We start from the raw sequence: 23993 nt of genomic DNA, 5'->3' as shown, positions 1-23993 counted from the left end.
ATCCTGGTTTATGTGATGTATGAAGCACGCTACTAGAACTACTGCTTTTACTACTACTACTACTAGTATATTGTGATAGTTCAAAAGTAAATATATATAATGTTCCTACCACTGATTGTCAAAGATAACAAGATAGATAGACAAATAAAGAGGCTATAACTACTACTGATACTGTTGTTTTGTTTTTTGGGGGGATAATTTGCAGCAATACAAAACAAAAACAACACATAGACCATGACTTCATGGGTCATGACGGGAAGGATCCAAGCTGAAGCAAAGGTACCAAACATGTGAACAACAAGTTTGCATTTACAACTTCACTCACTGTACAAATAAGAAACAAAATATAAATTAAAACAAACAAAATTCTGTGCATAATTCGTTAATTCCAGAGCTCAGAGCATATCTTTCAAAACATAACACTTTATACTCTTTTTAAAAGGCTTCTCCAGTGTTGGACTCTTTAAAGTCATCACTGTGGTTGTTCCACAAACTAAAGATGCCAGTTTATATTTACTTTTTTTTTCCGTTTATGGTCGTACAAACTAATAATAATGTTAACGAAGGCACAAAAGTTTATCGTTTATGATCGTACAAAATAAACCACAATGAGAATGAAAAAATGTAAGGATATTTTGTTTTTGTTTATGGTCGTACAAACTCATACTAATGTTAACAAAAACACAAAAGTTTATTGTTTATGATTGTACAAAATAAAAGGTAATGTTAAAGAAAATGTTAAAGAAAAGCATGTGTTTAGTAGTTAATAGTTTTTTGTTTTGTTTTGTTTTTTTTAACCCCCATCCCACTAGTCCCACCCTCAAAACTGATACTGTTTCTAATAGTACTCTACTGTACAGTCTTACGGTTTTAACAACACAACTCTAACAAGCACTGCACTACTAGTACTATCATTTCTATCTGAGCCCTCTGATATCACAATGTTTTAACCATATCTTTCCTCTGCCCTGAAGCTGTGAGGCGCTAGTAGCTCTTCTGTTTATCACAAGATTGGATCACACTGCTCATAGTGATGGAGTAAGCTGTTAATGTATCACAAGTTAGCATTCTGAGGCAGGCTTGTTCCTTCGCAGCTGATCCTGTTGTTTTCTTTTTCCTCTTTAAATGGACGCAATTCATCCAGATTTGATATTGATCTTCTCATCTCCAAAAACGCACTCAAAAATATATTTCCCAGAATCATCTAAAGTTTTCATCCACTCTTGTTGACAGTGGGGAACGTGCAGTGCCTTTTTGGTACTCCTCGGTAGAGTTGGTATAAAGTTCACCGTGCAACCAGGCTTTTATATTCACTGATTTTCTCAGACAGTTTTATAGAGTTTTGTAAATTGAAATTCAACTTGAGACTGTCAATACACTCAAGTATATAACATGTTTTAGAGTTACACTTGAGGTAACTTTTCTGGTGAAGTGTTGTAATTTTAGGCAGTACACTTTGAATTGTATGACTGTATGTTGTGGAATGTATAAAGAAACTACATTTAATCCACCAACCTCAGTTATTAGACCACAAGTCCTGCAATTAAGTCCTGTGGAGGTAAATGAAAATAATTATAATGATACATTTTCATTTTGTTATACATGTTTTGTCTCATTGCGTCTGTAACTCTGGGAAAGACCGAAAGAGGCACCACAAGAGTCCACCACAGAGACACACACTCTGGAGAGGGAGACTGTAGACTCACGGAGGTACTTAAAAAGTCAAGGTGTGTACTTAATTAAGACTAATGGCACATTAAAATAAAACTACTCAAGGCAGTGGAAGAGTTAGCAATTTGGGGGTCCTGGGCAAATTTGAGCTTTGGGGCCCTCACTATAATGCTATAACTATTTCCATTTTGTTTTTTTTTAAATATATATTTATTGTTGGTTTTCCCCATTGTTCTTGACATGCACATCTCTATTTATTTGAATTATGGTGGACTGGAAACTTGTCTTATTAGTTTGGTCGCCTACTAGATAACCAGAACTGAATGTAGTTTTATTTTTTTGTTAGTACAATTACATTTTTGTTTACATCCATTATATGATTTTTATTATTTTTCTTATGATTATTGTTTAAAAGTAAACTACTCTCATTTAATGTCTTATTGAGAGAAAATCTAATTGCTCTGAGGCCTCGGCCCTTAGTGGCACTGAGGGCTAATCAGCATTACTGCTGAACTTTTGATCACAGCTCCAACCAACACATACAAATATTTTATTGTAATAGTGTAGTACCCAGTTACATTTACTGGAGAATTTTTTTTTATTTAGTTGATAGGGGCAGTGCATATTAAGGATCTTCTGTAATTACAGTGTAAATAGGTAGCTTTTACTTGAGTAATATTTTTCTTTGACTTAATAGTACTCTTATTTGCATAAATAAAGCTTTATGTTGACAGTCACAAACTATTTCAACATTTGCAAGTTTTATATGTGACCTTTGGATATAATGTTGTTTTTCTATTTTTTGTTGACAAATTCTTTTGAAATACCAGATTCACAAATTATTTCTGGTTGGGGGCCCCTCCGGGTTCAGGGGCCCAAGGCAGTCGCCCACTTTTGCCTAATGGTAGCGCCGCCTCTGACTCAAGGAGAAGTATTTCGGGAAAATAAAAAAGACAAAATTTAAAATAAAAAACAGAATCTGGTATTTCAAAAGATTTGTCAACAAAAAATAGAAAAACAATATTATATCCGAATGTCACGTGCAAGACATGAAAATGTTTAAATAATTTGTGACTGTCAACATAAAGCTTGATTTGTTATAAGAGTAATGTTAAGTCAAAGAAAATATTACTCAAGTAAAAGCTACTTATTTACACTGATGATCCTTAATATGCACTGCCCCTATCAACTAAATAAACAATTCTCCAGTAAATGTAACTGGGTACTACACTCCTACAATAAAATATTTGTATGTGTTGGTTGGAGCTGTGATCAAAAGTTAGGCAGTAATACTGATTGTCAATAAATATTCTCTGTTTTGATACTAAATTTAGTTGCGCCAACAAATAACCTACAAACACCGTTCAATTTTCTATACAAAATATCCTCTGAACTAAATCACTTGCCAAAAGCTGTCATAAAAACTAACACAGAACTAGAACATAAAATCCCAATCAAAACAGGATTATCATTTCACGTTTTATCCTGGAGCCAAATCCTGCCAACAACGCCAATTTTATGCCTCCACCTGATCTTATTATCTATGCTAATATGGCACATACTTTCTTTAGCGCACGTCAACACAACATCACACCGGATTCAGACTGAAATGAAACTAATCCGTCAAGCCACAATTCTCCTGCAACCTGAAAAGTAAACAAAAGAGGCGGTCCCATTTTGGCACTTAGTCACAAGTGTAATCACCACTCCTCCGTGCGGCAGGGGAGCCATTCTGAGGCTACTTAGGCTGTTAGAGCTAAATGAGCTAGCTTTATTGCTTGCTCGTTTGTAATGGGTCTCCAAGCTGTACCCTATCCGGCCGCAGTACACGTCTTTAACCAGTGCGCTCGATGTTTATTAGCTATTGTGAGGAGAAGGTAATGTTCACTTGACTGGAAGGGGAGCTATGTGGAGCTGGTCTGTGAGTTTATAAAGGACTTATATGGCAGCGTATTTATAGGGAAGGTAAAAATTATAACTGGAGTTTATAAAATATTTAGTGGAAATTATTGAAATGAACATGTGTTGACAACCCCAGTCACATATTTATTTGTATGTATGTATGTATGCACTTCAGAAGCCATTATTATGTTGTATTTTAGTTAAGAAACACATTTATAGATTAAATTAAATACTACATCATTCTTCCACTGAGTTCCATGGTTAGTGTACAACAGGGTTCTCCAACCTTTTTCCTTCAGTGAGCTACCTTTACATACAAAAATTCTAGAGAGCTACAAATTTTAGTGGATGTAAGAAACTGAGCATATATACAAGATAAGCCTTAGATGGGGCTTTTCATGACGTGCGCAGTGGCTGGTAGGTAAAAAGTCAGTGGGGCCGCTCGTTTTTGTTGACAGTTGCGTTGAGTATGTCTGTCATGAGATAACTCGTCTTATTTTGAAGTAGGTTTTGCATTTAATGGTTTTGACATGACTTCATCATCTTACTCTACATCACTGAATGTTGAGGATCAAAAACATTGCTTTGAAAAGATAAACTCGACGATAACTGTTGACAATGTTGATGTTGTACTGTTGTATGACCATTGTTGATGTTGTAATCTGATAACTGTTGACGATGTTGATGTTGACTTGTTTATATGGATGCTTTTTGCCTACCAAAATGGCTGACATGACGTTATCATGTTTTCTCATATTTATTAGTGCACAAAGTTAGGCATCAAAATGATACATTTACAATGATAATTAATTCAATTTTACTTATTCAGCACAGTATGTATAATTCGGAAATAATTTGGCGAGTTACTTGAAAGGGGCTGTAGAGCTACTGGTAGCTCCCGGGCTACAGGTTGGAGACCTCTGGTGTACACTGTACACCCAATGAATAAGACACTTGAACATTTCCAAGTGGCTGCAAGGTACAGTCTAAAATAAATGTGCTTTAACACACTTTAATTATGAATTATAATCATCTTTTTGTCAATTTTCAGCTTTTTTTAAATATAGAAGTCTACAGTCAATCTTCTGTCAGTGAAAGCATGCGCTGCAGCAGAGTTCAGACATGTGAGGAAGACTATGATTATTTTTGTATTAAATGGCACTGATTAAAAGGCTGTCTTGTTTATGTTCTGAAAATTCAATATTGAGAGAGATTTTTATTTAATTTTAATAAAACAACATAAAAAAGGTTAATGTGCATAAAAAATTTATTTATGTATTTATGTACTTCAGAAGCCATTAATATGCTGCATTTTAATTGTGAAACGCACTTATAGACTAAATTAAATGCTACAGAATTCTTCCATTGAGTTCCACAGTTAGTGTACACTCATTGAATAAGACACTTGAACATTTCCAAGTGGCTGCAAGGTCTTTGTCTTCAATGATCAACTTATTTTTTGATATACAGTAGAGATGTACAGCCAATCCCCTGTCAGTAAAAGCATGCGCTGCAGCAGAGTTCAGACATGTGAGGAAGACTATTTTTGTATTTAATGGCAGTGATTAAAAGTCTGTCTTATTTTATGTTCTGGAAGTTAATGTTGAGAGACATTTTAATTTAATTTTAATAAGACAACATAAAAAGGTTAATGTACAATAAAATAAGCTGTGATTTAATATTTTGTTAAACTTCTGAATCCTACTAACATTTGTCATTATACATTTTTTAGTAATATGTGTATTTATATGACCTACTTTCAGTCATTAGCGCTGAAAAGTGTTTGAGCAGGGACAGAGAGCATAAAACACACAGGAGAACTCAAGCTTCTACTGCAACACAACACAAGGTTACTCAAACATGGAGCAATCTATCAACATACAACTCAGAGTAATTTGTTAATGAAAGAAAAACAATTTAACACAGTTATAGGTAATTTAGCATATATCTCCTTTAAAGAAATTGCATGAGGCCTGCTCTCTTACAGTTTTAAAAACCATACTACAATCACAACTGAACATATGTTACCAGTGCTTTAACCTGCAGATAGAGGACACTTGCAGTTTTTCTCATTCTCAGTTTATGGACAGGTCATGGCTCATGAGAAAGCTCAGAACCTCCAGAATTCACTCACTGAGCTGCAGAGGCTGCACTAGCACTGATTTGTGATTGGCTGCGGACGTTGAGGTTTAGTAACCTTGCACAGCTAGACAGAATCTAGCAATATGTCTAAGTTCACAAACTCACCAGAACCGTACGTGGCATTTTCCCACTAGTGCCATCCTAGACTGATAATGTGTACAACTCAGAGTTACACACAGATCAGCGTGACGTGAACGAGGTTATCCCCTTAACGCTTGGATTTATATAGATGTATATATATGTGTATATATATATATATATATATATATATATATAAGTTTTGTGTGTGTTTTTGCCTTTACGTAGACAGTAAATTAAGTTGAGATTGTTAATTGGACAATAGCAAATAATATAATAATAATAATAAATAATAATAATAATAATAATAATAATAGAAATATGGGTATGTTGCAAATTTGCGACAACTACAAACGAGTGCTTGCTGACGGTTCCTAGGCACTGCATATGCCCAAACTGACATTGGGGGAATGCGGCCTCTGTCTCAACTTATATCTTGATCCAAACAGTTTGTTGCATATTTGTGACAGTCGGCGTTAAGGGGTTATGGGGTTTAGGTAGTGACGATTTAGATCAGAAAGAGTCCCTTTAGGTTTAAACAAACTGGATTTCAGTATTGAAACTGATAACCCAAATGAAAGACTTATGTGAGGTCATATCAAGCATAATATTTTTACATGCCAATGTTAGGATTACGTGATAATCACACTGTGACTGTGCAAAGCCTGTTTACCACATGTGTGTTTATACTGAAATGATTCTTGGGTTCCACTGACACTATCATATCTATATCATGTAGCATTACAGTGACAGAATACTGCAGCCCTCTCTCCCCAATGGAAAATCCTGCCTCCGCTGCCACGCTTCCATTCAATTACTAAGAGCCAAGTGCAAGTGTAACTAAATATACAAGGCTCTGACCAAAAGCTCACATCCAATTGGCTTGAAAACATGCCATGAATAATTAGTTTGGAGATAGAATGTACATTGTTGTAATGTGTACTGGTCCTACAAGATTGAACTGTTAAATAAATTTGATTGAACTTAATTTTGAGTTTACTCTATTAAATTGAGGTTAGAGAAGTTCAATTTTGTTTTAAATACATGATCAATGAGCTCCTTCATTTCACATGTGTCACTGAAATAAATAAATCTGATCGGACAGCCATGTTTGAGCCTGAAAATAATCTATTATGTTTTTAACTAACAAAAAGGACAAACTTATAATTGAGAGTATAAAGTAAGTTTGTGCAACTTTGCAGGCATCAAATGTCTTCGTTGGACTTGTAATATCTGAGTTCACAGAAAGGCTGCTGTAAACAAAACTTAACTCAAATATTTGATGACAATTTTTCGACATGGTAGAAATCTCCTGACCTTTGACTGCATGTCCAAATCACTGTTTTATACTTTGTCAGAAAGATAAATTAGATTTGAAATAGTTTGTTGAACACTTAAATGACCTGTAAGACCATCAGTGGCCTTTATTTGAACCCACAAATAAAACGTAATAAATAAAATAAAAAGTAATTACAAAAAGCTTCTGGAAAAATGTTTTTCTCAATAAAATGCAATATATATATATATATATATATATATATATATATATATATATATATATATATATATATATATATATATATATATATATATAAGAAGACGCTCTTTTTGTTATCAAGTTATAAAACATAAACATGAAATACAATACTGCATGTGATGCAATAAAATGATCAGAAATTAACTCATCAGGTTAAGTAGGTTTTATTTTATTTTATTTTGGTTTCTGAGGATTACATTTAAGCCACATGCCCTTCCTGTTGCCCACTCTATACAACTAAACGTATTACTTACAACAAGAAAGTGCTGGGTATGGCTCTGGGCCAACCAGACCTTACTGTGTGGAGTTTGTATGTTCTCCCTGTGTCTGGATGTATGCATTTTTTTACTGGGTGAATTTGCATGTTCTCTATGTGTCTGGGTGTCTGCATGTTCTCTCTATGTCGGGGCGAAGTTTATATGTTCTTCCTGTGTATGGGTGAAGTTTGCATGTTCTCTCTGTGTCTGGGTGTTTGCATGTTCTCCCTGTATCTGGATGTTTGCATGTTCTACCTGTATCTGGGTGTTTGCATGTTCTACCTTTGTCTGGGTGAAGTTTATATGTTCTTCCTGTGTCTGGGTGAAGTTTGCATGTTCTCCCTGTGTCTGGGTGTTTGCATGTTCTACCTTTGTCTGGGTGTTTGCATGTTCTACCTGTATCTGGGTGTTTGCATGTTCTACCTGTATCTGGGTGTTTGCATGTTCTCCCTGTATCTGGGTGTTTGCATGTTCTCCCTGTATCTGGGTGTTTGCATGTTCTACCTTTGTCTGGGTGAAGTTTATATGTTCTTCCTGTGTCTGGGTGAAGTTTCCATGTTCTCCCTGTGTCTGGGTGTTTGCATGTTCTCTCTGTGTCTGGGTGAAGTTTGCATTTTCTCCCTGTGTGTGGGTGTCTGCATGTTCTCTCTATGTCTGGGCATAGTTTGCACGTTCTCTCTGTGTCTGGGAGAACCAACAAAAACTTCACAATAAATGTTCGTCATTTTCATGCATAGAATCTGAGCAATACAGTGTTTCTTTGTGACAGCCAGTCTCGTTCTAAGTATATTCCATCGTAGACTTCCAGGACGCGTGGGGCCCAAGTTACATGAACCTACCCAGCTTGTGTGTGCGCGTCTGGGGGAGCTGTCTACCTCTACCCTGCCTTATTAAATGATCAGCTTGTCCATGCACTGTCACAGCCTGTTGGGTCCTAGCAGCGGGGGCCTTGCAGGAGGGGGGGGGTCTGGAGTACGGCAAAGCGATAATGCCAGAAAGAAGCTTATCTTGATGGACGGCTTCATTATCACCTCCTAATTACAGGTGGATTTTGGAGCTGGATGCATTACCATGAGAGGAGTGGATGGGTCTTGGGTTACACTGGGGCCGCTGTTGGGGGTCAGCTGCCTGGCATGTAGGGGGGGGGTCCATGCAGGCTTGAGTTTCTCCGCTCTGGGCTGTGTGCAAAATTCATGAGGCTCAGTGGGTATACCTGCCGCGTCCCTGTCCGGCCCACGTCCCCTCACCGCTCAGGGGGGATAGTGTGTGCCAGCCAGAGCAGACATCATCCATGGAGAATAGAATAATGGTCTTAGTAGAGAAACAAAAAATATTCTGAATACTGTTACTTCAAAATAATGAAGTAGTAGAAGTGTGAAAGTAAGTGAAAGTAGTGGTTTGAGAAATTACTCAAGGAAGGGTAAAAGGTAACTGGACAAAACATCTGATTTATAATTTGACATTAATGTCACAGGACAAACAAAATAATCATTAATGCACCAAATATGGTATTTTAAAAGGATAGATTTAAAAATGATGAAAACATCTACTTCCACCTGTCAAGGAATTCCTATAAATGCACTTTCTCTCCCTGCTTAAAGGGGATATAGTGTTAAAAATCTACTTTTTTGATCCTATTATAATGGTGTTCCTTTATCATTAGTTAACTGTTCTGTTTTAATTAGATTTGTGTATGTTTGAATACAGCCGTTCCTCGCTATATTGGGGCTTCACCTTTCACAGTCTCGGGGTTTTGCAGATTTTTTGTGTGTAATTTTGCATGCTTTTTTTTTTTTTTAAACAGTGTATGAGCGCGTATCGTGTTCCTCCCCCTGCGTCGTGATTGGCTGTAGACCATTGTCAATCAATCTCCTTCATGCCGTGTCTGTGTTCAGCTGCCAAATTTACATAAGTGTTCGATCGCTATCAGTGTGATTCTGAAGTGCAGCGCGACCGGGCAATTGACGCGCTTACGGTGAGGTGCAGAGCTGAGCCGGTCCTTTCTCCTGCAGTCAAGCCTGTCCCGACAGTGAGTCCTGGTTCAGCCCTGGTTTAGTCCTCCTCTTCAGTCCTGGAATCAGTCCTGGGTTAGTCCTGGTTTAGTCTTGGTTCAGTCCATGACGTATGCAGCGCAAAAGTTTGATATCATCTTGGGTTAACGGGCAGGTGTGGTGTACTGGCCGGGTGCAGGTCTTCAAAAATGGACTCGTGCAGGACTCATAAATGAATCTTCGGTTTGTTACATAAAGGATTAAAATAACATAAGGACAACAGCAGCAATAAGTTTTAAGAAGGATGCAAAAAGGGTTAAATGTCCTGTGTGAGAAAAGTGTATAAAGTGTGTGGTGAGAGGTTTTACAGTCTTAAAACACATATAATCACTGTAAAATATAAAGCTGACTGCTTCGCGGATTTCACCTATCAGGGGGTTGTTTTTAGAACGTAACTCCCGCGATAAACGAGGGACCACTGTAATTCTGCATTTGAGGCCTGTGCTTTGAAATTTTCCGATATCACCTGCCACTTATCTCCACCCACATCTCTGTACTAAATATTGCAAGGATTGAAACTCTGGTTCATGAATGCTGTTTTCAAAATGTCACAAAGCCTTTTTCTATTATTATTCTTATTATTCTTATTATTTTTAAATAAAAAGTAAATGAAAATCAGCTGTTTGCTCGTATAAAATGGCACTATAAAGAGCCAGGCCTTTCAGTTCAGCAGTTTTGAATAAGAGGTTAGTGGACCTGTTTCTAGTATAAAGCTAAATGAAATCATTATTGTGATTTAAAATTAACAAAATGAAAAATTAGAATCTGCTAGAACTGCAAGAGTAGAATCATCAGCCTCTCCATCTCCACTTCCTGCAGCCCAAAAGGAGATATTTTCCCTTTGTAAATGTATCATACTCCTTTCACGTTAATCTGTCGTCCTTTTTTATGTGTAGCTTTGTATTTTTCTACTATCTCCAATCGTCGCTCTATAGTAGCGTCCAGATGTGAGCCATGATTCTAATGCTTTCTGATCCTCTGTAGTATTAGGGAAATGCATGTACACTAATGAGATGGCCTGGTGTGCCTGTGCATGTGTGTCTGTGGACATGTTTATCCAGTTAGAAGGTGCCCATGTTTAGATGTATAGAGCTTTGTTTTCCTTAGCCACTGCTTTTATAGAGCTCACATATGGGTTTAGCAGTGTTAACCTTACTTAGGACTTATTTAAAAAAAAAAAAAAAAAAAAAAAAAAAAAAAAGAAAGAAAAGATTATATGCAGAAGTTAATTTCTAATAAAACTGAAAATATTTAGTTTGTTTGAAGATATTTCTGACATACAAGAGAAGATCATTTAAAGGACCCATATTATGCTGTTTTCTGATCGATGTTATAATGCAGATATGTTTGGCCTGCAATATAATTATATTTGGCCCACGAGATCATATCAAATATGTGTTAGAGCTGGCCCGCTGGCTACACATAGGCTATAGAGACATTATTTATTTAAAATGTTATTATTTTACATTATGCTTGTTCTGGATTCAATGTAGAAGCAAAATTATTATTAAACACTTATTTTAATAAGAAAAAGTTTAACATTACATATCTCGAAAGAAGAACAACCATGCAGATGTTGTTGAAATTTTTCAATAAATATTTAGTCTGGCCCCTGACTTAATCCCAGTTTTTAATTTTGGCCCTGTGTGAATTTGAGTTTGACACCCCTGTTATAATGTTTCCTCATCAAAAACATACCCAGAGTTGTTTTGTTTCATTCACACATGTTGAACAAAAACACTCTTCCACCTTGTGATATCATGTGATAATACAGGAAGTGCTCCACGGTGTTTTAAAACTCCATACACCTTCACTAGAATCATTTGGATGATTTCAATCCTGGAATTGTCAATCTCTACTAAACAAATGGTAAAATGTAGCTTGAAAATAACCTCTTTGTGACATCACAAGGTGGAACAGCGCATTTTGAGCTTTGGAAATGTAGACAGACCAATAATAAAGGGTTTCTCAAACATGTGTGGATGAAACATTGCTTAAAGCTCTCAAGAATCCATTTTGTGTAATGCAGGACCTTTGAAAGGAAAATGGTCACATGTATGCAGCACTTTTCTACTTTCAAGGCACTCATAGCGCTTTGCATCACAGCAAACCCCATGTGTACACAGAACCTGGGGGCGAGGCAGGTTACATTTTTTGCCCAATGACACAACAAGATTATTGTTCTGTGAGAGATGGAGTTGCAGTGCCAACCAGTGGGTCGGCGGATCCTACTACTCTGCCATCGATGTTATGCCCAACCCACTCTCAGTTGGACTCGTTTGACCATTTTTTACCAACTGAGCTATGACATGACAGGTTTTTATGTTTTACACCAGTGAAGTAGCAATTTATATATATAAAAAGGCTTGAGTTCGAAAAGGAATCCCTCTGTGTATATCATCAATACCCTAGGCGAGATGTTTTAAAATGATAAATATTATGTCGTGTACTGTTTTACTGAAATTAATATTCTAAACCCATTTACACGCAAGCCTCTCCACTTGAGTGAGTGTGTGTGTGTGTGTGTGTGTGTGTGTGTGTGTGTGTGTGTGTGTGTGTGTGTGTGTGTGTGTGTGTGTGTCAGAGCAGCACGCTGTGAGAGGAGCATTTGAGGACACATGCCAAGAGCTAAACACAGTCACATGTGATCTGTATGTGATCTGTATGTGACTCTGCTACGTTATGTAAGAGACTGAGGCTATCTATGTATTATCTGTACTTAGACAATTGCTGCTCCAAGTTAAATCTGTCCCATTAGCTTTTGTCAGTTTAATCTTATGCATAGTACTCAGCTTTATTCTAAATATAAAATCAGGACTATCACGTTGAGTTTCTTGGTAAAAAGGTGAGAACATTTCCATAAACCATATCACTTCCCAGCAATGCCATACACACCTTGCTTTCTATCTATTATATCATTTTGTATCAATCTTTTTTTTTTTTTTTTTCATTTCATTATAATTTTCATATCACGTTTTAACATGGAACTATCAGGAAATGATGTGATACTACTCTTCCTCTCAAGCTGCCCTGACACAGATCTGCTGACACGACCTGACCGTTCCTGAAAAACTGCACTGAGACCTTTGACTTAAAACTCTCTCGTTTTCTTTCTTCTCCACATGGACATAGTGTGGTGATTTGATTTACACATGGGGCTGTTCTACAGGTCGCCACATTTACCACCGAGAGCAGAGCAGAGGAGAGACAGCGAGGTGGAATAGACGTAGAGCGGAGATGCACAAAAACACCAGGAAGAGTTGCCATGAAGTTTGTGTGGAGTTTATGTGAAGTTTATGAACTTAAATTGGCATTGTACTGTATGTTTGCCACATTCAAGTGATAATAATATTGTGTCCAAGAGCCTTAATTGTCTTGCAATCACACCATGACATACTGTTGAATCTGTTAGTTTTGTAAAATGAAGGGTAAACAAAAGGGGTGAAATGATATCCAGGTCTCACAATACGATATCTTCACGGAATGAACCTCACAGTACAATATTTATTGCAATATCGTGGGAAAGCTCATGATATGGTGTGGAGGCTCACGATTAGGGATGTAACAATATCCATATCTCTTTGTACAGTATTTTCATGGTATGATATTTATTGCGATATTTTGGCAACAAAAACTGCTATCAAAACTGTTAACATGCTCCTTTTTCTTCTTAAAATGCCTTGACAAGACTTAATCCAAAGAACTACGACTTAAAAGTGCTTAGAACTAGGGGTGTGGAAAAATATTGAAATACTGATATATCGTTTTGTTTAATGTGATGATACAGTATCGATATCCTGGACAGCTGTATCGATATATCGCCAAGAGTATTTTTTCGTATATTTTACTAAATTATTTTGTTACAGTGCTACAGTTTTGCTGCTTGTTTAGAGGAAGGAATCTTGTTCATGCGACGCATTTGACATTTTTACTGTTTTGATGAGTAACTTGGGCGTGTTTCATATGAACTTTGCACAAGAAGTGGTTTAACAAAGACTTTTCATATCACAGCCAAGATTTAGCCATTATTTTTATTGAACCGTATCAGATCAATTTGAAATATATTGTATCGAATCAAAAGTGCACTGTATCGTGATATGTATCGTATCGTGGCCTATGTGTGGAGGTATGTATTGTATCGGCAACTTCTTAATGATACCCAGCCCTACTTTGAACTGTTATTTCTTCATGGAGTCTACACTGAAATGGAGCAAAGGATCATGGTCTATGTAGTCTCCTCTGTCTTTTTTTTTTTTTTTTTTTGCTGTTGCTGCATAATTACTGTACAATTTAAGAAAGAGACTTGTATTTTGATATTCTGTGATGGTCCACGATATTATTGTGAGAACTCTGACGATACAATATCACGATATTTCAGTTATTGTTAGATCCCTAGTAAACAAACATTTTAGGCACTGTGATTGGATGAGCTGAAGTGTCTCTCAGCGTGTGCCGCTCCAGCAAAAAAAATCCAACAGCAGCGCTCTCTCTGTGCTGTGCAGCCACGTACACATGAATGGGATTCTGAGCTCACCACATCCTGTCTGCACCTCATATTATTCTACCTAAGCATATGCTTATTTGACTCCTCTCCTGACATAGAAACTTTTTTAAAGATGGAGAAGATGATTTTCAATCCATGAAAAAAAAAAAAAAAATGGGGCAGCATGTGTCACGGACCGCTGCATACTATTGTAGAGAAAAAGTGTTGTAAATCAAATGCATACAGACGAACCATGGCCTTAGCCTTGGATTTACAAATACAAGCACATTTTGTAATTAACCAAAGTAGAAATTCAACATAATCAAATGAACAATATATTTAAATGGTTTAGGCTGATAACAGTGTGTAATATTTACGTATATTATTGAGCAGTACATTAATCCTTGCTTGTATAAGAGATGCAACAAAAGACAAGGGCAAACATTTTAAATAATGTAGTAATCCATAATGCATTTATTTGAATTAATTAATATATGAAAAATATGTACAAATCATTTCCACAATGCAAAATTATGGAGCCTGGATCATTGTGGAGGGCACAGCTAGAAGAGGTTTTGGTTTCATAGCTAAGTTTGTGCACATAAATTATGGGAGCAGATGGTTAAAGTCATTATGCACAAAATGTACACAGGGTACAACTATACTACATTATGATGCATGAATCTATTGTTCTACAAAATAAGTTGTGGTATGAATATAGAAATGTATGAACTGTGTGCAGCATGACTGGTGAGCATCCCAACATGGTGAACATCTAGAGGGGCTAGAGGACACAGTTTCAACTTAAAACTATTATTGAGCATAAAGGAGAAAGAGTTCTGATACTGAAGGGCACTCTTTTGTCTATACTTCAAAATTTTGCTAATGTTTACCCAATGTGGACCACAGTAATTCTTATAATGATCTTATACTCTTCAGAGTTCTCACATAACTGAGGCTCTGGACTCTGGAATGAGCATTTGTTATTGAATTATCAAAGAGGGACTTATTGGTTGAATGTAACTTGCTACATATGAATATGTCTCTTCAGATTCAGACGGTGAATGCAGATGTAGGTAATGCAGTAGATCCCACACACCTGTGTGCTGTTGATCAGTTTGGGGTTTGTGAGTTAAAAGCCAAAGGACAAGTTTGTTAAATGTACATATATATACAAATATATATAAACACACATGGGGTTTTTCCCTAAAAAAAACTGCACCAATAGACCCTCTCAGTACACAGCATTTGAGTCTGAAACAACTACTGAAGTGATGAATTGTTGTACAGAGTACAAAGATTTGCACTTTAACAAGGAAAGTTGAATGAGAAAAGTCTCATGGAGCCTTTTCACAGATGCTTGTAAAGAGGTTTGACCACCAGTGTCTGAATCTGTGTGGTCTTTTCACAGGAAGAGGGGCTCAGGTCCTTACACTGAGAGAGGGGAAGTTGTCGCTGGGTGGACATCAGCATGTTGCTGTGCTTCAAAAAGCTCACAGATCTGGGCTGCTGTGGCTTGGGTCACATGAGCTGGAGAACAGTCTGCAGCTCCAGTGTGAGGGACATGTGTGAGACTGTGGAGGACAGTCTGCAGCTCCAGTGTAAGGGACATGTGTGAGACTGTGGAGGACAGTCTGCAGCTCCAGTGTAAGGGACATGGGTGAGACTGCTCAGGCTTTGGAACTCCTTGTCCACTTCAGCCTGGGCCAGATTCACAGTGGGGTGCTCGGCTGCTGGAGGGCATGCTGCACAGGGCTGAGGAGGGAGAGGGCTGTTGTAAACTCTCAAAGACTTTAGTCTCCAGCTCCAGGACCAGCTCATGGGGAGACAGCTCCTGCGGAGACAGCTCATGGGGGGGCTCATGCTCCATCTGGGACAGGCTGGAGTTGTAAGAATGAGCCAGGCCCATGAGTCTGTGATGTCTGTGGAAAGGTACCGAGAGAGTTAGATATTTGTATCAAAGCAATTGAGGTGTAGATTAAACACTTTGGTGATTGAACTTCCTCCAAACCTGACACAGGGACACAGGACAACAGGACAGAGACTTCCAGTCTAAAACACAATGTGTCTCATTTTGATGCTGTTGATGATGCCCAAGGTCTGAGACAGTAACAGAGGGATCAGTACATTTACACAACACAAATAGGACCAGTTTAAAGACTCACTGGAGTGATCGCTACAAACTGAGAAGTACTTAGGCCTCCTCATCCCTGTTCTCCAGTCTCCAGTCTGTACATACAAATACACAGCGCATGTGAGGAGATGTTCTTTTGCACATGAACAGTACCATTGTCTGAAAACAAGAACAGAAATATTTCAGGAAAGGAGTTTAAACAGTGAGGATCCACACAGACAAATATGAAACCTTGGGCTGAAAATGTACTTGAACATTGTGTTTGCAGCACCACTGCTTTAAATAAGATTTAGTTTAATGTTTGAGTCTACCCTTTGAAAATACCAGTTTTGGGGAATTATTTAAAGTTTTGTCCTTTGAATTACATTAACTTTAAATCATAAATCACATGCTAATCTTTAAATCACTCTTACTCTTAGTACAAATAATATTCTACTCTTACTTGAGTAATTTCTTCAAGTACTTAATAATAGTAGTAATAGTAATATTATTTTGAGGTTATGTTTGGGTAAATTTTTGGCAACTCTACACACATCTGGACACACTCCTTGCAACTATGGCCAGTTACACCACCACCTCTAATGGACTAAACATGGCCCACATTAGGAGTTGATCTAAACCCAGGATTAAACAGCATGTCTAACTGAACATGGGACATGCCAGATCAACCTTCTCTTCTAATTATGTGATCCATATCTGTTTTATAAGAGCATGAAAAGTACTTTAAAATTTAAAAGATTTTGCACTATGGGAAGCATGTTCAAATCAATTATAGCTTTTACTGATAACAAATGTAATGCTGATTTATTCTTAATTACAAAAACATTGATGGCCAAGTTGTTTATTTTAAAATTTGGTGTTTTGGTTCTCAAGACAATTATTCAAAGAAAGCAGAACGAACCTCACATAAGTCTCTTCATCTCTTCATTTGAATTTGTTTCAATTTGGAAATCAACTTGTTTAAACGTAAAATGCCTCTCTCTAAACCCCAGCACCTGCAGTTGGTGCTAGTGCAGCCTCTGCAGCTCAGTGAGTGAATTCTGGAGGTTGCCATATACTGAGAATGAGAAAAACTTGCATGTGTCTTCTATATGCAGGTTAAAGCACTGGTAGCTCAAATTCAGTTGTGACTGCAGTACTTTTTTGTACTTTTTAAAAAACATAAGATTCCAGGCTGCATAGAGTTCCTTTAATTCCACTGCTGTGTGCGTCAGGTGAGGTGTTCTCTCATAAATCGTGCGCTTATTGGGGAGGACCTCGCCAGGCTGCGCGTAAATCTCCCGCTATCACTTTTACGCACCACTTTACTCGCACTTTCTCCGCTTTATAGTCCCCATTCTTTTACACATCCATCTTGTTTAACCAAAGTTGTCCTCCGCTCCTCGTATGTGCTCAGTGCTGCCTGCCTGCCTGCCTGCGCTTCTCCGCTCCGCCTGCAGAGCTGCGGTGATGTCAGCCCGCCTGCCTGGGTCATTTGAAGGTCAGCAGCCTCGGAAGGGTTCATAGAAAGTTCACTCGCATATATTAGGGAATTCAATCTTTCATCCTCCGTGGCAAAACTAGTTGGATATGGGCTGCGCTGCGATACGGAGCGATCATCCTTCACATTACGCGTGCTTTTAGACGGTACAGGTTTTGTTTTCGGACGCTTTTTTTGCCTTTCGAAAACAGAACTGCTTTCCCTCTCCGCGCAGCCGGGACAGCCACACTCCACACGCTTTTTGTTATTATGGGACGACCGCTTGTGGAATCGCGGACACTCTTACGCCGTTTTTAGCGACACGAATCGGACTAATATTTCATAATTCCTCCACGGGACAGTTAGGAGCGTCGGAATTTCGCTTTTTGCCGAGACGTGGACGAGCGGGGGGTGGGGGGGTGGAAGAAAGAGGAGGGGGAGAAAGCAGCAGCAACAGAAGCAGAGGCAGGAGAAGACGCGAGGAGTTTTGATGGAGTTGTTTCATTTGGGACTGTCGCGAGAAGACGAATAGTTGTCGATCGTGCGTAGTCGTTTTTGTTTTGTTTGTTTGCTCTTTTGGCACGCGGACATGTTCGACTGTATGGACGTGCTAGCGGTGAGTCCAGGGCAGATGTTGGACTTCTACACCGCGTCTCCGTCCTCGTGTATGCTCCAGGAAAAGGCGCTGAAGGCTTGTATCAGCGGACTGGCGCACCGCGAGTGGCACCACCGGAGGAGCGCTAACTGTAGGTCCCCCCTCGCATGCACGCTGTTTTATACCTACTTTGTTTTGTTTGGCAATGCTGCTCTGAATGAGGAACAAATCACAAAGTACAACGAGGTTCGGTTTAGTATGAGTTTTAGCTTTACGCAGTATTTTGAGGACTTTTTCCTCATTCCAAAGATATATTTTAACATTTTATTGAATTGTTAATCACTGTGGCAACCTAATTTTGATCTGAATCTAATAGATCATAAATGCTGGCTGTCCTTTAACACTTTTGAGAAAGTACTGTGACGTGTTGCTTTACGATTTGGCTACTTTAAGTACTTTGAGCAGGTACTATAAAATATTTGCATTTATATTTAAAAAATAAAAGAAGTCATGACTCATTTTGGATTCGTTGCTGGGAAAAAAAAAAACTAATAAGAGGGTTTGATTGAAATAGCATTTAAATTAAAGAGAGTGAAGTTGGCATTGCATTACTAGAGTCACTGTTTAATGAGATTCTTTTAAAACAAAACATAAAAATGTCACAATATTTGCAGATACTGTTTTGTTTTGCATTTGCGTAATGCTCTGAAAATTCTTTGCAGACAAGTTGTTTCCAAACACAGATTACGATAATAAATGAATATTTAAAGTACTGAAAATAATTTGTAGGGAAAATGAAGGATTGCACTGCGTTGCTTGTGCATGCTTAAGGACTATTTCGAGATTCAAGATTTCCTGAGAGGTTATGACATTTTTAAAAGGTTTCATTAAATTTGGGGGTTTGGGTGAAAATTACGAATCTTGTGATGAAGTTAGGGCCTCTGAAGCTCTTTTGCGCTCTGGAAAATTTGACCAAACCTTGGCAAGAACATCCTATTAAAAACAAATAGTTTGAGGGAGTCAGAAGAATGTGGAATTTCATATTTTCTTGCCAATACCATGGTGCTTCACTGAGTACTTGTTTAGTATTTTCAATATCTCACTGAATATTCTGAAGAAGCTGAATGGTTTTGAGATATGTTGTCAGATTCTAAGTTTATTTTTTATTTGAGAGCTTGCTTTTGTCCTGAAAGCTTTGTGTAATATACAGTAGTTAGTAAGAAAATATAACTGCACTTTGCATTCTTATTTTTACATTACAATAAATAAACAAATACATAATAGATAATCAGAACTTTAAGAGACCAGGAAACAAGCATTAAAAGGATTGGAAATGTTATATATTTTCTCAATTTGTAATATTATTTATTAATTTGAAACTGTTGCATGTCTAATTTAAAGAATATTTTATCAAAGATTATGAGAAGTTGCTGACAAATCTTCTGCTGTCTTATAATTTAGACTTTTTTTTTTTTTCATGTCAGATATTATCTATTACCAAAAATGTGAACATATACGAGTTCACCCTCTGTGAAATAGAAAATGATTATCAGATTATCAGGCAAAAAAAACCATAAAAGATCATGATAAAATGTAAAGAACTATCTTCAGGACAATGTATAGAAATTTTGCTTTATAATCTGTATATTAATCAAATATTATGAAAGCGCAGGAATGCAGTGGCCATCATGGGGGCGTCTCCTCTGTCGCACATGACACGAGACGGTGTGTGTGTGTGTGTGTGTGTCGTGGGGGGTCCTGACACTGATTTAGACAAATGACCTCCTCCTCGCCCGACCCTCTGTACCCCTCACCCCCTCCCTCTCTCGGGGCATGGCGCTGGGCAGTGTGCGTCTGATGGATGGATGGGTGCTTCAGTCTGTGATAGAAGAGGGAAGAGAGGTGGAGGTGAAGAGAATTTGAAGTTTTTGTGTTTTGGGATGAGTCTGTACAGTATGTGCCTAAAGTAGTTTTGGTGGTGCTTAAAATTTCATAGAGTTTAGATCCAGTCGTTTCAAATAATCAATGAGAAACTTGAGCTATTTTTATTTATTATTTAATGTATTTATTTATTTGTGTGTGTGTGTGTGTGTGTGTGTTAAATGGTAATGATTACATGATTTGCTGGTGTTCAGGAAATTCTTTTTTAATAACAAACAGTATTGAATCAGAAATAAGGACTGATCAATACAAGTTAATACATGACTGATTTTTATTTTTTTTTTCCAGTTTCATTAGAGAATGTTGTATTTCTTGTTTAAAAAGTATGCCATAAACAGACAAATTTACAATGCCATGTGCACTTCCCTCTAAAATATTCCAGTTTTTAATATTATTACATTTAGATGTAATTAAACACTTTAAAAATACCTCATAAATGTTTATATTTACTTCAAATATAACAAATATATTTTTACAGTTGAGTTAGTAAACTGTGTAACTGTGTACTAAACATCCGAAATGTGTTTATCAAATCATTCAGTGAGCAGCCAGATTTGGAGCAAAATTATTTTCAGCTACTAACCAAATATTTTGAAAAAGTAATTCAAAATATCTTCACATTGTTTAGAGAAATATTTTCAGAAAAGAAAATATTTTGATAAGGCGGCTTTGTTATATTTTAACTTAAGTAAAAATATATAAACATGCCAATCTGTTGACTTCAAACTGTTATAAATCTGTAAATCCAGAGTCTAATTGTTGGTTTGATTCCCGTAGCGCACTTGAACACATCGCGGTGTACTGCGGTCTATGGCACTTGTTTCTGTTTGCGTTGGCGTCACCCCCCCGCTGCTGCCTTGTGATTTACTGTCATCTGATAACGCCTCGCTCCTCGGGAAGTGTTTGCTCAAGGGCACGCAGTCACAAGTGGCTCTTATCAGCGGCGGAGAGAGTGCCCTGGGAGCTGTGACCTATGACCCCTGCAGTGTCCAGTAACATAACACTCAGAAGCACTGATATCTTTCTCTCATTACTCTAACAAATACTAAATAAATAAACAGCTCAATATTCCAAATTACAAAATAAAAATATTGCAGTTAGTGGTTTTGAAATAGTATGTTATTTGTACCTCAGTACAGGAATGCATTACATTTATAGTATACTGATCACTAAAGGCACAATATGCAACTTTTTAGACACAAAATAAATGTAAAAGCATCTTGATTTTTTTTTTTTTTTCATTTCTAATAGAAAATATTTCTATTTTCATGGAATCATGCAGGTGACATGTCACCTCCAGAAAGTCACTGTGCCTTTAAATTGTACATATGCACAAACATCTGTAACCTGTGCCAGTTGGAGCTGTGACACAAAATGATATATCTTTTCTCCCCTTTTATGTGGCTACACTATCTTTGAAAAAGACATTTTAAAAAATGAATCATTTTGGTGACAATAATTTTATGTACAATTTCTAAAAACATATATCAGTAATATATTTATGCATTGACCATTATTTTTCTATGCACATTTCCTATCCGTATGTTTAAAAGGCTTAATGAATTTTTATTTTTTTTTGTACTGTATTTATTCTCAAATGTAACCATTTTTGATGATAGTTTTCTTTGCCAAGGCTACTATAGCACAGAGAAAGTGCTTTTCTGCTTTCTTCAGTTAGGACGAGTGTAATGTAATAAGAGTGGCACATACCTGCTGTGTGTCCTCAGCTCTCAGGGTCAGCTCAGTGCTCCGTGGACTTTTCTATATAGTCATTTCACTTCATCAGGTCAACGTGTGGATCTGATTTGCTTTAGAATTACATTTAACAGGTCAAATTATGAAAACATTTGCAAAGAGTCAACTGATGTGACAGAAGACTGGAGATTATTTTCAACTTAAAGAGATCTATTTTGCAAAATTGGCTTTACAGACCTTTTGACCATTGAGACGTTTTCTTCTCATTTACAGTCTACAAGTTGTTTCAGCAATCTTATTTCGAAATCTTATTCACCTATTTTCAAGCCACGATATAGGCAAACATGTATTCTGCACCACTGCATAGTCAGTTTGGTAAATGGTCACATTTTTATACAACACTTTTCCACCTTCAAGGCACCTTGAAAGCATCTTGCCCGAGGACACAACAACAGCATTCATCTGTGGGAGCTGGAATCACACCAGCCAACCTGTGGGTCAGTGGATCTAACCACTCACAGCCTTTGGTTCGGTGAAGAAATGCTTTTATCAGCTGAACTACTGCCACCCTTTTATAGTAAAATCAGCTAAAAACATGTGTAATTAAATAGGAATGTAGTGATATCCAAATCTCACGCTATGATATTTTCACGATATACATCTCAGGGTACGATATTTATTGCAATATTCTGTGGAGGCCAACAAAATTGTGACTATGCTACTTTTTCCTCTTAAAATGCCTTGACCAGACTTTATACAAAGAACTAAGATTTAAAAGTGCTTAGAACTGTTATTTCTTCATGTAGTTTACACCAAAACGGAGCAAAGGATCATGGTCGATTGAGTTCCCTCTTCCTCTTTTTTAGCTATTGCTGTACCAAAACAATGAATTTAAGCAAAGAAACTTGTAATTTAATATATTGTGATGGCCCACGATATTATTGAGAGAACTTTGACGATACGATATCACGATATTTTAGTTGTTACACCCCTATAATTAAACAATGCGAGGCAGATAACTAAGATCATGGATGACATGCGATGACATTCTGAACCAGTTATTTAATCCTTAATCTTTCTTATTGTGGCTCAAGAAACATTTATATCAATACCATTTTCTGCTGTCATCATCAGAGGTGGGTAAGCAGCCAAAAATTGTCCACAAATAAGACTAAGGTTAACTTCAAAATATTACTCAAGTAGAAGTACAAAGTTGTGTAAAAAATGGTCTGGGAAAACTACTACTTCAGCAAAACATTACTCAAGTGGGAGTCAAAGTATGCTGCGTGAAAAGTACTCTGAAAATTTCTTTAAAAAATGACTCAAGTAAATTTAAGTGAGCACTACCCACGTCTGTTTAATATACAGCCAGGTTGAATAGCAGTTAATCAGCCCAACTCGCCTCTTGATCATTCTAAATCACCATCTAAGCGGAGAGGGGAGAGGGGAGCGGTCAGTGCATATTTCAATGTGGCTAATTAACCCTCTGGAGGCCGATGGTGCGATTCCCTGTACACACACGAAGACGGCCGCTCCTCGCTGGCCCCTCCGAGAGATGCCGGCCAATCCCGCTGCAGCTTAGAGAGAGGCGTGGTCAGGAACAGGATGAGAGGCCAGGGGCATCCGGAGACAGGAGGCAGGCCAGGTCAAAGGTCAAAGGTGATCTATAGGGTCACATTCTGGGCAGTATGTCATGTTTAAGTGGATATGTGACTTCGGGGACTTTTAAAATGGGTGTGAACGAGACGGCTCTTTTGAACTGCTGGAACTGGATCTCATTTTTTAAAACAACCAAATCTTTTTCTTTCTAATCTGTATGAATTTTTTATACAGATTAAAGGTGCACTATGTAACTTTTTGACTGGAAACCTGCTTGTTTCTATGGATATGTCATTGGTCTGCCTGGAATGTTCCACAGTGTGACATTAAACAACTCTACCTTACATTTTTTGAATTACATGTATTTTTATGGCTAAGTACTGATAAAACAAGCATTTTTATAGAAAGTGGGGTTGCCTCTCCACAGATCTGACCTGTAACTTGGTCTG

The 23993-nt window shown here is 37.4% G+C and overlaps 1 protein-coding gene across 2 annotated transcripts in view; it reads left to right on the top strand.

Moving 5' to 3' along the window:
* Window positions 1-23993, top strand: part of LOC110153769 (retinoic acid receptor beta) — a 165450-nt gene that overhangs the window by 33521 nt on the left and 107936 nt on the right. Inside the window, exon 1 of one of the 2 annotated variants that reach the window (XM_055157226.1) lies at window positions 18211-18460. The exons of the other annotated variant lie outside the window; for it this stretch is intronic. Within the exon in view, the coding sequence (XP_055013201.1) occupies window positions 18304-18460 (157 nt within the window). The 5' untranslated portion in view covers window positions 18211-18303. Of the gene's footprint in view, window positions 1-18210; window positions 18461-23993 lie in introns of those variants that run through there. 2 annotated transcript variants of the gene reach the window in all.

The sequence above is a fragment of the Boleophthalmus pectinirostris genome, unplaced genomic scaffold (assembly GCF_026225935.1).
Source record: "Boleophthalmus pectinirostris isolate CB_2022bp ecotype Guang Dong unplaced genomic scaffold, ASM2622593v1 HiC_scaffold_21, whole genome shotgun sequence".
NCBI classification, from domain to species: domain Eukaryota; kingdom Metazoa; phylum Chordata; class Actinopteri; order Gobiiformes; family Gobiidae; genus Boleophthalmus; species Boleophthalmus pectinirostris.
This window is presented reverse-complemented; position numbering and strand designations above follow the sequence as displayed.